Below are 13271 nucleotides of genomic sequence, written 5' to 3' on the forward strand. Positions count from 1 at the left end.
AGTGCATCCATCGCACGAGGAAAGCCGACGCCGTGGGACGAACGCACGCCAGTGGCCGCGGCGCGCAGCGGGACGCTGAACTCCAGCACAAGTTTGTGTAGATTAATTAACTCGGGTCACGCAGTGAAAATAACCGCGTTATGGCAGGGCGGGTGGGAACTAGGTGGTCTTTGAGGTCCCTTCCCACCGAAACCATTCTGTATGGTCAGTGTGACCTTAGACTTCGGGCACTCGTCCCCCGGGCCGGGCTGTCCCCGCTCGCCCCGCCAGGCTGCCGCAGCCACCGCGGCTCGCGGGGGGGAAAACGCAGACGTCAGAACGCTCCGCACTTGCACCCCCGCCCCGGCAGCCGGGAAAAACCAGCGTTGGCTCCTAAAGCTGAGTAGGTGGGAAAACTCACCGGCCACACACACGGCGCTACGGTGTGACGCGGCCGTCCTCCCCCCGGGCCGACACGGGAGTGTTTCCCACCACTCTCGTGCGCTCTGCTCCTTGCCGACGCTGCGCCGTGCGTTTGTACGAGGAGGGGACTTAATTTGTGTACAAAACCGCAAATTGTGCGGCTACAAGCAACGCCGGCCCCTGCCAACCGCGGGGCAGCAGGACGGGCAGGCATGAAAGTCCCCTCTCCCCCCCGGACGGGGGCTGAAGCGCGGCGGAGGGCGGTTGGCCGCAGGCGAGATGGAGCGCCGCAAAACCACTTCCGACTGGAAAAGCGAGTACAGCTCCGCATCACAGAGCGCTGCCTCGAGAGGGACGTTTGGGGAAACGTTGAGAGAAATACTTCAAGGAGGCAGCAGGAAAAAATGTTTACGAAAGGAATATTAATTACACCTCCCTGAGGTTAAAGCAATGTCGGCACTAAGCTTAGTTAATGAGCGTTTCATAGCATCACGTCGTAAGCAACTTCAACCCTCTGCAGAAATACTTGCCCGCGCAGCTGCTACGGGGATGTCATAAGACGACTTGAGAAAGCCCTTTCAAAAAAGGTTCTTGTGTTAAAACAAACCAGCCAACCCCTCCCCGCCCCCCCCCAGTTCGCAGCCTAAGCCGTGTGGGAGCTCAGGGAGGGGGAACAAAGACCTCCGAGTTTCGGGCCCTTCTCTCCCCGGGCGGTTCCAGAGCTCTCCGCCGGCCCGGGGACGTGTGCAGTCGCCGGGGAACGCCCGCGTCCGTGCCGGGCACTGCGTGAACAGAGAGGGCTGCGGGGGCCGTTTCAGCTGCTCAGAGCCCTGAGCAGACTTTGGAAAGGGGGGAAAAAAAAATTAAAAAAAAGGCTGTTTGAGAGAGTTGTGCAGCATTTGCGTACGAAGCGATGCAAACAGCAGAGGAGGATGGCACAGGCACAGCAAAACTCCCTCTCCACAAAGGGCACCGAAGAGAAACAACAGAGCAGACAACAAACACGAGATTTTTATTTTTGGTGTAGCCGAGAGCAATAAAACACCGTTCCATCGTCCCTGAAGTGTCACTGATACCTAAACGGTGCCAAGCCACATGTAGGTGTTTACAAAGCGGGGTCTGAACAGCAGAACACCCCCCAGCGCGGCCGGTTTCGGGGAGCCCCAGCAGAGCGCGCGCTGCGGCGTTTCAAACCTTCCTGCTAAAGAGCTGCTGCCCTCTGCCACGCGCGGGAGGTGGGAACGGCGCCCGTCCCCACACAGTCGATGCCGGCGTGCCGCGCTACAGCACAGAGGCGGCGCTCCTTTTCTCCTCCCGGAATTTTTTTCAGCCTTTTAAAAGTTGGCGTTCAGATCCTTTACACCCCATCTGCAATTTGAAAGGAGGTTTCAATGTTCTGTGTTATACGGGGGGCAACAGAAGCTGTGCTACACACAGTCACGTTAAAGAAAGCACTGCAAAGGAGCAGACGCCGGAGCTTGGATCTCCCATGTCCGTGTCGTCTCCGCCGCTCTCTGAGCCACATCTCCCCCGCTCTCGGTGCTGCCTCGGGCTCCGCTTTACCCCCCTGTGTCCGGCGCGTCCCACAGCCCCTGGCGCGTCCCACAGCCCCCGGCCTTCCTTTGACCCGTTTCTCTCTTCGCTGGCTCCCGCGCAGGCGGGGGTCCCCTTCTGCAAGGGTAGGGGGACACCTTTCCTTTCGGAGACCACCTTCTGCCAAACGTCAGGTCTGGCCTCTCGCACCCGGAAAGGTCAGAAATTCACTGAATGGAGACTGGTTTTTGACAGGGCATAACATTTCCTCTTACTCTCGCCTCGCTCCTGAGGACAGCCCAGTCTTTGCTGGTTTCCACACCCTCCCAGAAGGGTCAGGCCCCAGTCGCCAAAGCTTTCAGCCAACACCATCCATGTCCAGTGTACTTTAGCCAAAAACAGGATCTTAGAATTGGGGATGTCAGACAACAGCAACGTCGGGCAACAGCTACACACGCGAGCAACAAGCAAGCGCCAAACCTCTGCTGCTAAAGGGACCGAACATCTCAGTTCCTTACGGATGAGTTCCACCCCGGTTTAATCCCCAAGTAAACATGATTCTTGGAACTCAGCTGCAGGCAACGGTGAGAGCGGTGGCCTTTTGTGCACACCTTCCCCACAGGAGCGGCAGACAGGCCGTGGCTCTGCGGGGTGTGAGAACGGAGGCATTCGGCTATAAACGGGACGGCAGACAACTCACCGTCTCAGGAGGCTCTGTGGTCAGCGCAGAAGCGTTTATGTACCTGAGTAACGGCAGCCCACGCCTGCTCGCCCGCATCCCGCCGCACCTATTCTTCATTATTTGTCCCAGAAAAATTGTGCCCAAGAACGAGGGAAACATTTTGTGCTGCCAGCCACCACTATGATATTACTCTCTTTAATCGAGTTCAGAGTAGTTCACAATAGCACAGCTTATACAAAAATATGGCATCATATAAAAGAACCTTTTTAACCTCAAAAACTCTTAGAAGGCATTGACGGGGCACTTGGAGCACAGCTGCGCTGCACATCTCAAATCAAGGGGATGGTGCGTTTTGTTAGTGTTAGGAGGAAAAAAAAAACGCGACCGAGACTCATTGAAGATCTCTGCACCTTCTTCATACCTGCAGATAAAAAAACGTCTCGGTCTGAATTAACGCCTGGCTGAATCCCAGAAACCTGTAGTGTCGTCAGTATTTTCACAGTCCTTTTTATTAAAAGCAGATTTCCACAGAAATTTAATGAAATACAAAAAATGTAATTGAAATGTAAAGGAACAGTTCCCCAAACCCAGCACATGACAGCATCCAAAACCAAATTAACATAAAGGCTAGGGATTGTGATCATCGCCAATCCCAGCAATATCCTCAAATTCTCGTCGTGGAACACCACTCTGCTTTATTTGATAATTAAAGCAACCCATTAAATATTTAAGTCCCCGCTTTTCTTATTTGGCAAACCCATCAAAGCTACGTCAAATTCACCAAGTTATGAACAATGGCCACATACTCTTAGATTACTGCACTACGTCCACCCGTAGGAGCCAGCTGGAGCGACACAAAGGCTACGGTCCTCTCAAAACGCTCTCAAGAAACCACGTTACTCTAACACGTGAGGAAAGCCCGAGAGGACAGATCTCTTCCAAGCAACACCTCGAGACGTGTCTCAAAGTGTATTCACCTGGTGGACTCGTGTGCTGAAATACAGCGGGTTCCTCTGCCAGCTTCTGGAGAGCAGCTGCGTTGGGAAAGCGTCTGTAAGGTGCCGCGAAGAAAGGAGTCCTTTCCGGGCCCCGAGCCTCGGGTTACACGGGAAATGAAAGGGACTCCTCAGTCTTTAGCATCTCCCACTCCATCGGCGTTAATGGCAAACATTGCTTCCGCCTCAGGAAGGCAAGGAGAGTCGTAGATTTTACATATTCTGGTTTCACCTCGGCCTTTTCGCAGGTACAGTCTAAAGAGGGAGAAGGAAACAAACCAGGTAAGGGTGTACAGCCTACGTTCTGTAAATCGTTACCATAATCATTAAAACATTACGTTAGTACATGAACACAGCACACCGCGGAGCTGTAAGAACTTCTGAAAACATTGCGTTGATTTTACCGCTGGTCAACGAGTGCTCAGCGTGGCATTCATTTGTTGAGAAGCGGGCTGGACCTGCCATTGACAGACTATGTAGAAACTCAGAACACAAAGGCACTGAGCTAGTTTCCTAAAATCTTCCGAAACAAGGCTAACGGAAGACGGCAATCTGTTCTCTCACCTTGTGGTGGAAGCATGTGCTATGATATTTCCTCCAATCGGTTTCTTGGGATCTGCAGCGAACATGGCAGCTCCATCTACTTGTGCTACCACTTGGTTGGTGATCACAACCGCCACACCAAACTGTAAGGAGAAAAGCAACACACCAAAATGCATTTATTTACCACAATCCGAACAAAGGAATTAACGAAGAGAAAGAAAAAGAGAGCCATACAAGCACTTCTGCTGTCCTCTGCCGTCCCCAACCACTCTGTCACGCCTCTCTCGCCAAAATGGAAGCAGGCACTGAGTGGGCAGAGCGCCGTTTGTACGAAATTGCTCAGCTTTACAAGAGAAAGAAAAGCGATCACCAGAGAATAAAGCAAGGTTCAGAGTTTACCTCATCTGCAAGCCGAAGAAGCATACGCAGAAATCTGGCCAGATGCATCTGTCTCGCTGACAGCTCACCTCGCCCCGAGTAATCTGTCCGATAAAGGGCTGTGGCACTGTCCACTATCAGCAGCGCGTATCTGGAGAAGACAAGCACGAGGTTCTCATCAGCGTTCCCAGGCAGGAATACCGCCTCTGCTGCAGCGTGGCAGTGCCCCGCGAGCTGTCAGGCTGCACACAGACGCGGATGTAAGCTCCTCTCCACCTGCCAGTTGGCAGAATTACTCTTTTTAACAACACTGACTTGATGTGTGATGTTCAGACTCCCAACCACGCAATAAACCCCAGTAAACCCAAAGAAAGTTGCCGCATGATTTATTGTACTCTTATAAATAAACTAGCACAGAATTTGTTTTCTGTGGACAGGTTCCCGTACACGTCATACCACCACCTCCTTCCCTCTAAAGGGGCCCGTAAACCTTAGTTTCAAACTCAAGCTGTCTGCACAGGTTTCTTCAGCGCTTGGCACGCTCTAGATCAACACTCTACTTCTGAAAGCAATTATAAACTGATCTTTAAGAGCATTTCTCAGGCTGACACTTGTTCTTTGTAAAATACCATCAGCTGTCGCAGTTCAGGTCAGTCGCTGCCGCCCAGCGTTTCAGCAGCGGGAGGTACGAACTGCCGCCTGGCTGCTCATCCACCAGGCTTATTACTGGGACGCGCCGAAGCGTCATCCAGTTTGAGAACAGCAAAACCTAATGGAGCTAAGCACTGAAAGCAAGCAAGCACATCGCCAAAGAGTTAACTTCTGAAGTAAGCATTTACTTTGGCACCTGCCAATTTTGTAATCTATGCTTCACTTGCATTTGCTCATCAGCTACCGGCAGCTCTGTAACATGAACATCTATCAGCACAAAACCCACTGCACCTCAATCAGCCTTATTACCGTGATTCGGCCATCATGGCGGACGCCTGATACAGGAGCTGCGTCTGGTGGTCTGTGTTAAAGCCTCGAGCGTACGCCACGTTATCGAGGACATCGCTGCCAGATAAGCCGTACCTGGAGAATTCAGTGAAGGAAGAAATCAAAATCTTAAAGTGACAACTTCATCATTAGGGGTTACCTAGCAGCTTCACCTAAAGACTGGAATAGAAATTCGCATTCCTGGGAGAGTCTTGGATAAGAACAGGCAGCAAAAAAATGCAACCCAACTTGATGATGAAAAGAGAACAGAATAATCGGAACCAATTTTAAAGAATATTTTCCTACCTAGGAACAATAGTAAAGTGGAACACCCAACACTTTCCTCAAAATAAAACCACAAGCAAGGAAAGCTCCCGTTCCGGAGCAGAATATTCTGAAAGCAGGATATTGCTAATAAAAAACAGCGAGAAACAGCCTTCCACCTGCAATACCTCTGTCTGTATTTTACTACCAAAATAAAAAAGGTATTTACATTCAACGGCTTGTATTTCAATGATTTATATGGCACTCGGAGAAATCCCTTGGAATCTGATGAACTGCAATATTTTTCCGATGAGAGAGAATGTAGGTGATTTGCTCTCATTTTTCATGTCCCGCTACAGCACGTCTCACAGAAGCCCAGGCTCTCTGAAGTTGGAAGGGACCTCTGGGGATCACCCAGGCCGCCCCTGCTGCGCAAAGCGGGATCAGCTGCAGCAGGTTGCTCAGGGCTGTGTCCAGGCGGGTTTTGAACATCTTCGAGGACAGAGTCTCCACAACCCCTCCGGGCAACCTGTTCTAAGGTTTGGCCATACCGACACTAAACCCCTTTCTTGCTGCCTTTTGCGGACCTGTCCTGCTGTCAGCTGCGAGAGTGAATTCTCTTCCGAGCAGCTGCTGTGTTTTGGATTTTGTATGGGAATAATGCTGATAACACCCATGGCTTTAGCTGCTGCTAAGCAATGTTTACATTAGTCAAGGACTTTTTCACGTTCCCACAGAAGCCGAGAGGGAGCAGAGACAGGACAAGGCGGCCAAAGGAATATTCCATACCACAGACGTCACGCTCAGTGTATAACGGGATGAACCAGTGTACAGCTCAGCATAGGAAGGGATGGACCTGACTGGAAGAAGTACTCTCTGCGTACAGCCACGCACAGATACCCTCTTACAGAGGTACCTATGACCACTGCAAACATCATTTCCCTTTCCCATCAGTGCCCAAGAGGTGCTTGTTGCCAAATATCCATTGGTGACAGGCAATACGGCAGCAGTCCTCCTTCTTGCTGCAGGAGAAACCAGCAGGGTTAGATCAAATCACCTTCAAAGAGAGTTGACGGGGTTTAGTTGGAATTGTCCCCAGCTGATTAGGAAGCGCACATTCCCTTCCAGTAGCAAACAAGTGAGGGAAATTACTCCTGCAGAGGGACAATTACACAATAGCTGTGGGGAGAGAGTAGCAGCAGAGAGAGAAGGGAAGAATAGCAATACCAGATGTTTCCACAGAGAACATCTGTCAAATTAACCTCCAGGACCCATGTACAATGTTGTCCAAAGATGATATTTTTTTTTTTTTACTTTCAGTAACAAATCATCCAAATCCAGTCCTGACCCAGATCTCCAGCTTACCATTTTTCAATAACTTGCCCATACTTCACTCATTTAGGATGGCATGTCGATTAGCTCATCTCCCTCTATAAAGAAAAGGAAGCGCCTCTTGTGGGCTAGCATGTCGTATCGCTTTGGTATGAAATCTTATTTGATTTTTTTCTACCTACAGTCATGGAAAGGCCCATAAATACTGGCCTTACCTCGTAAGTCTGAGGTGCTACTAAAAAGCAGCAGTCCTGCCCTTTCATCCTCCCCGTTTCCAGCTGCTCCCCTCCTTCGCTCCAGCACCAGCGGTTCATGCTGCCCTGCAGCGAACCACGTGAACCACCGCTCTGCTGCAGCCCACAGCCCCACAGCCACTAATGCCAACACCGTGGGGCAAAAGGGATGGCAGGACCGCCTGCAGTGGCACAGAATCAACCCTCATTAAACCGAATTAAAACTCAAGTTTCTGGCCCATAGAGACCGCTAGCTATGCGGCAAGATACTACAAAGCAGACGTACTGTGGAATCAGCATAAGGGTTTGCCTAACAGGTCACATGGGGCTTGGCAAAAAAATAACTCCATGAAAAAAAATAGATGCTATGTAATAACAAAGGGTAAAACCAAAGAAACTTCAGAGAAAACATCCATTATGACAGGCCAGGCCTTGAAGTATACTTGAAGGCTGCTTGAAGGAAACGCAGTCACTTGACAGTTAAGTCTTGCTTCTGCAAATGCACGGCAAAAAAAAAGGGCAGTTGCTTTTTAAGCTAGGAAATTTGTAGAAAAGTTTTAAAAATGTTTTTTATAAAACCCCACGCGTGCAGCTGGAAAAACTATGAACCTAAATCAGACTAGCAAAAGCTAAAAAAAGTAAAAGTAGAAAACAGGCCAACTGATTTTCTCTTTGGAGAACAGCTGAGCCGCTGTATTCAAATCAGCCCAGCCTTGCTGTGCGATTCTGGCTTGCAGCTTAGAAACAATCAATGTTTGTCACCCGATTACTTGCAGAAGAAAGCGCACAGCTTACTGACACGAAAATTCTAATCAGTACCCCGGTGGAATTATTTTTTAAAGCTCTCATATCACTGAAATTGCTCATCTGAAACTTAGGCCCAAATTCCAATCTGAATAGTTGCATTCTGCATCCTCAAAATTCCTCTCCTACTTCAGTCAGGTGTGATGTGCCTCACATCCCTTCCCAAAGTGTTGGGCTTCTTTTGTGTTCAAGCTGACACAATTTCAGCAAATGATAAACACTGCAAGGTAAATAAATACTTCAACCCAAGTTCCCTGAAGTCGCATATATACCTTGCTATTTAATTGAAACAACAAACATGGAAAATTAAGCCCCACAGAAGCAGTTTTAATTTTGAGAAAGCCTAAAGAATCACAAGACCAGAGCAGCTCCTTTTTCTAATGTACAGAACCAGGCTTTTACGTCTAACCAGAATCTCTGTGTAGACAGCCAAATTTTTATCTGGGTAATTAAGTTTTATTTTCCAATTGGTATAAAAACATACGCCAGAACATTCTGAGGCAGAGACAGGAGATGAGAGAACAGCTTTTCAACTGGTCAGTGGATGCCCTCGTATTTCCTAACAAAAACTTTCTGGTTGCCGTTGTGATAACCTTTTTACAAAAGAAACTTTGTTTCAAGGTAATGCTATTGGTGGAATTTAAGAAAAATCATTGAATGTATTTCACTAACAGTAAAACTCAATTGGAAAGAGAAACCAGGAAGAAGTGAAGATGACGTATTCCCGGGGACAACGATGTTAGCTACTGTCGTATCCAAGTAAAACTAGAACCTTTGTTTATAATACAGCCAATGAAGCTGTCTAACGTGCCTGTAGGTAGGCAGACAACTACAAAACAGAAGGGGTTTTGTTTGGTTGGGTTTTTTAGGGGCAGTTCTTACTGCAGCAGCCCCACGAATTTACTTGTGTGATTTACACAGGGATCCTCATTAAGTAACTAAATTGTCCCATGAGCAAAGGTACTCCTTTCTTCAACTAATGCTAGTTTACTTCTCGCCCTAAGTACAGACCTTTCAGCCACAGCAAGAAGACGTTCTGGACGAAAGGTCCCTTCTGTGTCAATGTACATAGCTTTTCCTTCTCCACCCCCTCGGTCAATGGGAAGCTAAAGGAAAGCAAATGAGTTAACATGAAATAAAGTATCAACAAATAGTCTGGTTACTGCCTTATGCCCTCAACTGACATCATACAATAAATAACATACCAAGCTATTGTGATTAAAGTCACATTTATCTGGGAAAAGCGAGAAGAAAGACTCCCGCTTTCAATCTCTGATGCCTGCATCGGAGGACAGGTGCTTAACTTGGAGCTGGTAAGTTTAGGTGCATGAGGGTATTAACTAAATGATCAAATTAAGCCCAAAGTCTCTGAAATAGCAACCTCTAGAAAGCAATAAACGCTACTATTTCTTTAAGCTAAGATTAGAAAAAAGGTTCCTACGAACTGATCTGCTATTTGATAGCAAGAGCCAGCTGAAGGCTTTCGCAAAGGTAAAGGGAAGTAAGGTCAGGACACATTAGGAAATAAAAAGCAGCTAGTCAAGGAAACTCACGGAACCCAACACTGTTTTTTCTCTTTTCAACACTCTTGGTGATAAGAAAGGTTCTCTGCAGCCTAGAGCACCTGAAGAGAGATCAAATGCTTCTCTGCATTTAAGACCTAGAATTATGCTACAAGGCTAACGTCTTACATTTTGTTGTCAGGATACTGATGAGGGGAAAAAAAGAAAAGCTACAGAACGTGTGACACAGACAAAAAGTATCACAAACTTAATTGCTGCTAACATCATCCTAGTAGGCAGATTAAGCACGAAACAAAAGATCCTAGAAAGCCGACAGTACAGCCACGGGTGCCGCAAATACTCACGTTCTGTGCAGCTGTTTATATGCAGCACATTTGTATTGGTTGAGAAAAGTGCACAAAGTAGCAAATATCCAAAAGCTCTGTTCTCTGAATAAAATCATTCTCTGAATGATTTTAGTAAAGTAGACTACTCACTTGACAGGTTACTGCCAGGGTATGACACAACTGTGTTTTTCCAGTACGAAACTCCCCGAATAACTCTGTTATGGACCCTGTTTCTATTCCTCCTAAAGGGAAAATAACAATAATAAAATAATTTTTAAAAGGTCACATAATTCAAACAAAGACTGTGTATAAAGTATTATGTTTACAGAGAGTCAGTTAAAAACTTACTTTGGTTAGAAGTTTCAAAACCCTAATTGGAAAACCTGATTTTCATACTGAGGTTTGTTCATGTTGCAGATAAGAAGTTTAGAAAAGTGTATTTCTGAAAGTGCTGAAAAGTGGAAACAACTTGTTTTGATTTTTTGATCACAAGTAGGAATGGGGAGATGATACCTGGCTTCGTTTTCTTGAAATAGGTCACAGACTAGAATAACCTAGAAATGTCCAAAATGAACAGTTCTGGGTACTACATCATGACTAAAAGGTTTTAAAACTATTTCTACAGCTTTTACAAGAAAATCAATTGTGATACAAGAGCATTTTTGTTCAACCACAACTCGTGCCTTGTGTTTTGTGCAGTGATCATGTTCACGGAAGAAAAAGCAGATGATGAAGGCTAATCAATACAGAGAAACAAAATTATTACCTTGAAGAAGTTTATCAAGTTCTTTGGACCCAGTGGTGATCTGGATGATCTCTGACCTTCGCTGGTGGAATTCCGTTGCTGTGGTGAAACCCATCGGAACCAGCTTAGCTGCTTCAGCCTGAAGAAAATCAAACTAAGCAGTGCAAGGAGCATTCATCCCACTCGCTTGCCCCCTCTAGTAATTAATACTGTAATTTTCTATTTTTGTGAAATGGAGAAGCACCTATATAATTTGATGCAGAGATTTTATAGACCGTGTATCCGTTGGTATCTCTGAACAGAACTGAAATTCTGCTCAAAGAAAAAGCTTCAGCCATTTTGTATATTTTATGGAAATCTTCCCCTCCTCATCCCCCCCACCTTTTAGTTCAGTTCTGTCCCCGTGAAACTGGAAATACTCAGGATGGGCATACAGCCTATCAGGAATGCAGTCTTCCTAACAGTGAATAAATGTGCAAAGTAAGAAAAGTGTTGGAGTTAAACATTTTGATAAATGAGAACCAGTTTGGCAGAAACTCCACATTCTGAACTAGAAGATGTTGTCAGATTAAACTCAGGCTTCACTCCCAGTCCCCAGAAGTACACCCCGGGTCTCAGGGTGAATACCTGTCTGAGGTACACAATTGACGTGCCTAAGAAGAACATAACAAGAACGGCTGTGCTGGGTCAGTCCAGTCGTTCATAACGCAGTATCCTCTGCCTCGAGAGCTGCCAGCAGCGGACACTTAGGGGGAGTGTAACACGCCAGGAACAAGGGACTGACCCTCCAGTAGCTCCTCTGGGTTCAGGGAGCAAGTCTTGATCTGAACGCTACCCCACAAACATTGCACTGAGCCCCTTTTTAAGGCAATTTATGCTACAGATGGCCATGATGTCCTGGGATAACAAGTTCCATAACTTAATTACATCCTGTATGAAAAAGTACTTTCTTAGCTTCCAGCTTATCGTAAGCCTTCTTATCATGAGAAATACCGAGCCAGAAGCAAGAGTCATATTCTCCATACCTTCCACGATTTTTATAGACGTTTCTAACAGACCCTCCCTTGTCACTTCTTGAAGCTGGGCCTAATGGGTTTTGTCTCTTCTCACCAAAAGTCATGTCATATCTCAATGACCTTTACTGCCCTTCTCAGCATATTATTAATGGAGACTCCAAAATCACCAGAACACTTCAAGCCAGTACAAATAAAGCTACTTGAATATCTTGAGTTAAAGCTTTTCCATACACTCTTACCAAGATTTTGTCAGCTTTGGCTTCGCTGATGCCCTTAATATTTAGTAGCTCCTTCTTTGGTGCATAAGCAACAGCCTCAACGGTGTGAAATCCAGCTTCTTCTAATTTCTTCACATCATTTGCGTTTATACCACATTGCTGAAAGGCGGGGGAGAAAAAAGGACACACTAAGACACAAATACCTTAATGTAACTTCCACCGAATACCTTCCATTGCCTTAATCCGATTGGGATTAAACTGTGTTATTACAGGTCATCTTATTGAAGGTTACCTCCCTACTCACTTATACACAAAGAACCACAAAAATCAGTGTTCTTTTACCAGTGTAACGTTTGTATAAGCTAATAACTACATAGATGGCATAGAACAGGCAGAAGATATTTCCCTCTGTCTGGCTTAATAGATGCTGGAGGTGACCAACACATGTTAGGAAAGGATATGCAGCAAGGCAACACAACATAAAACATAACTGTTAACACGTCAGGGGGTTTGGTTTGGTTTGGGTTTTTTTTGACAGAACACGAGAAAGAATTTAGCAACACAATTTTCAGGTACAGCTTGTGTTTAAGGAAAAAGACTAACAGATTACTTGAAAGCTTACCCTAGAGCTACCTCCATACCTACCTCTAACCTAGATATGAGCTGTGGTCCAAAGCTCTCTTCCTCTGCTGACGTATCTGCATTTGCTTCGAGCTGCGCCTGCATAGCCATCGCTCCAGGTGTTCGCTACAGCCCCACTGGAAGAAAAGCAAATTAACTCTATGATGCCACATACACCATTCAAACAACATATATGGGCAAACTGTTTCAAAATACATTAACAGATCATCCAAAGTAGTATATGACGGCTTTCTCCCCTCCCATATCTCTTAGCTCGTGGTATGCAGGTGCTGTAAGAAATATCTTTTGTGTGCTTTCTTATGTAGTATTAAACACTGAAAACAAAAAAACCCCAAACTCTGTGTTACCTGGTAAGAAATAATAAGAGAGGCTTAACAGAGAGCTCCACAGTATTTTGGAGTACAATAGTCAACTTGCTATTATCAGTGCCTTATTTTAGCAAGGTTATGCGGTCACATTAGAAGATGTTATTACATGAAACCGGCACTGGATGCTCGAGCTCGGTTGTGCCGAGGGCCGGTGACCAGCCTACGAGGCTGTCGGTGACCAGCCTAGGTTGTGCCTACCGGGCTGGTGCAACCACAAACGCCAGTCCCTTATAGAGCTGGAAAGGGACCCGAGGCCCTCCCTCCTAACGCCGCCGCCCGGGAGGGCGGA

The 13271-nt window shown here is 46.6% G+C and overlaps 1 protein-coding gene across 2 annotated transcripts; it reads right to left on the reverse strand.

Annotated features, from left to right (window-relative positions):
- Nucleotides 1-3482: 3482 nt before the first annotated feature.
- Nucleotides 3483-12706, reverse strand: RAD51 (RAD51 recombinase). Of its 2 annotated transcripts, XM_009892420.1 has the most exons (9): nt 12618-12706; nt 11994-12131; nt 10760-10877; nt 10144-10235; nt 9156-9250; nt 5494-5607; nt 4555-4684; nt 4177-4298; nt 3483-3867 (listed from the first exon to the last, which is right to left on the reverse strand). In XM_009892420.1, exons 1-9 carry the CDS (start codon nt 12702-12704, stop codon nt 3744-3746), a joined length of 1020 nt encoding a protein of 339 aa, XP_009890722.1. In that variant the 5' UTR covers nt 12705-12706; the 3' UTR covers nt 3483-3743. The 2 variants fall into 2 exon arrangements, with proteins under 2 accessions (XP_009890722.1, XP_009890723.1); XM_009892421.1 differs by lacking the exon at nt 4177-4298 and having other exon boundaries at nt 3841-3867; nt 12618-12704.
- Nucleotides 12707-13271: the final 565 nt, after the last annotated feature.

Source organism: Charadrius vociferus, unplaced genomic scaffold, assembly GCF_000708025.1.
Source record: "Charadrius vociferus isolate BGI_N301 unplaced genomic scaffold, ASM70802v2 scaffold1039, whole genome shotgun sequence".
NCBI classification, from domain to species: Eukaryota; Metazoa; Chordata; class Aves; order Charadriiformes; family Charadriidae; genus Charadrius; species Charadrius vociferus.

Excerpts from the sequence above, each read along its gene's own strand:
- RAD51 (XM_009892420.1), bottom strand. The coding sequence starts at position 12,704 with ATGGCTATGCAGGCGCAGCTCGAAGCAAATGCAGATACGTCAGCAGAG. Across the intron at positions 10,236-10,759 it reads ACTTGATAAACTTCTTCAAG|GAGGAATAGAAACAGGGTCC; the intron begins GTAATAATTTTG and ends TTTTCCCTTTAG. Across the intron at positions 4,685-5,493 it reads GCCATGATGGCCGAATCACG|ATACGCGCTGCTGATAGTGG; the intron begins GTAATAAGGCTG and ends TGTCTTCTCCAG.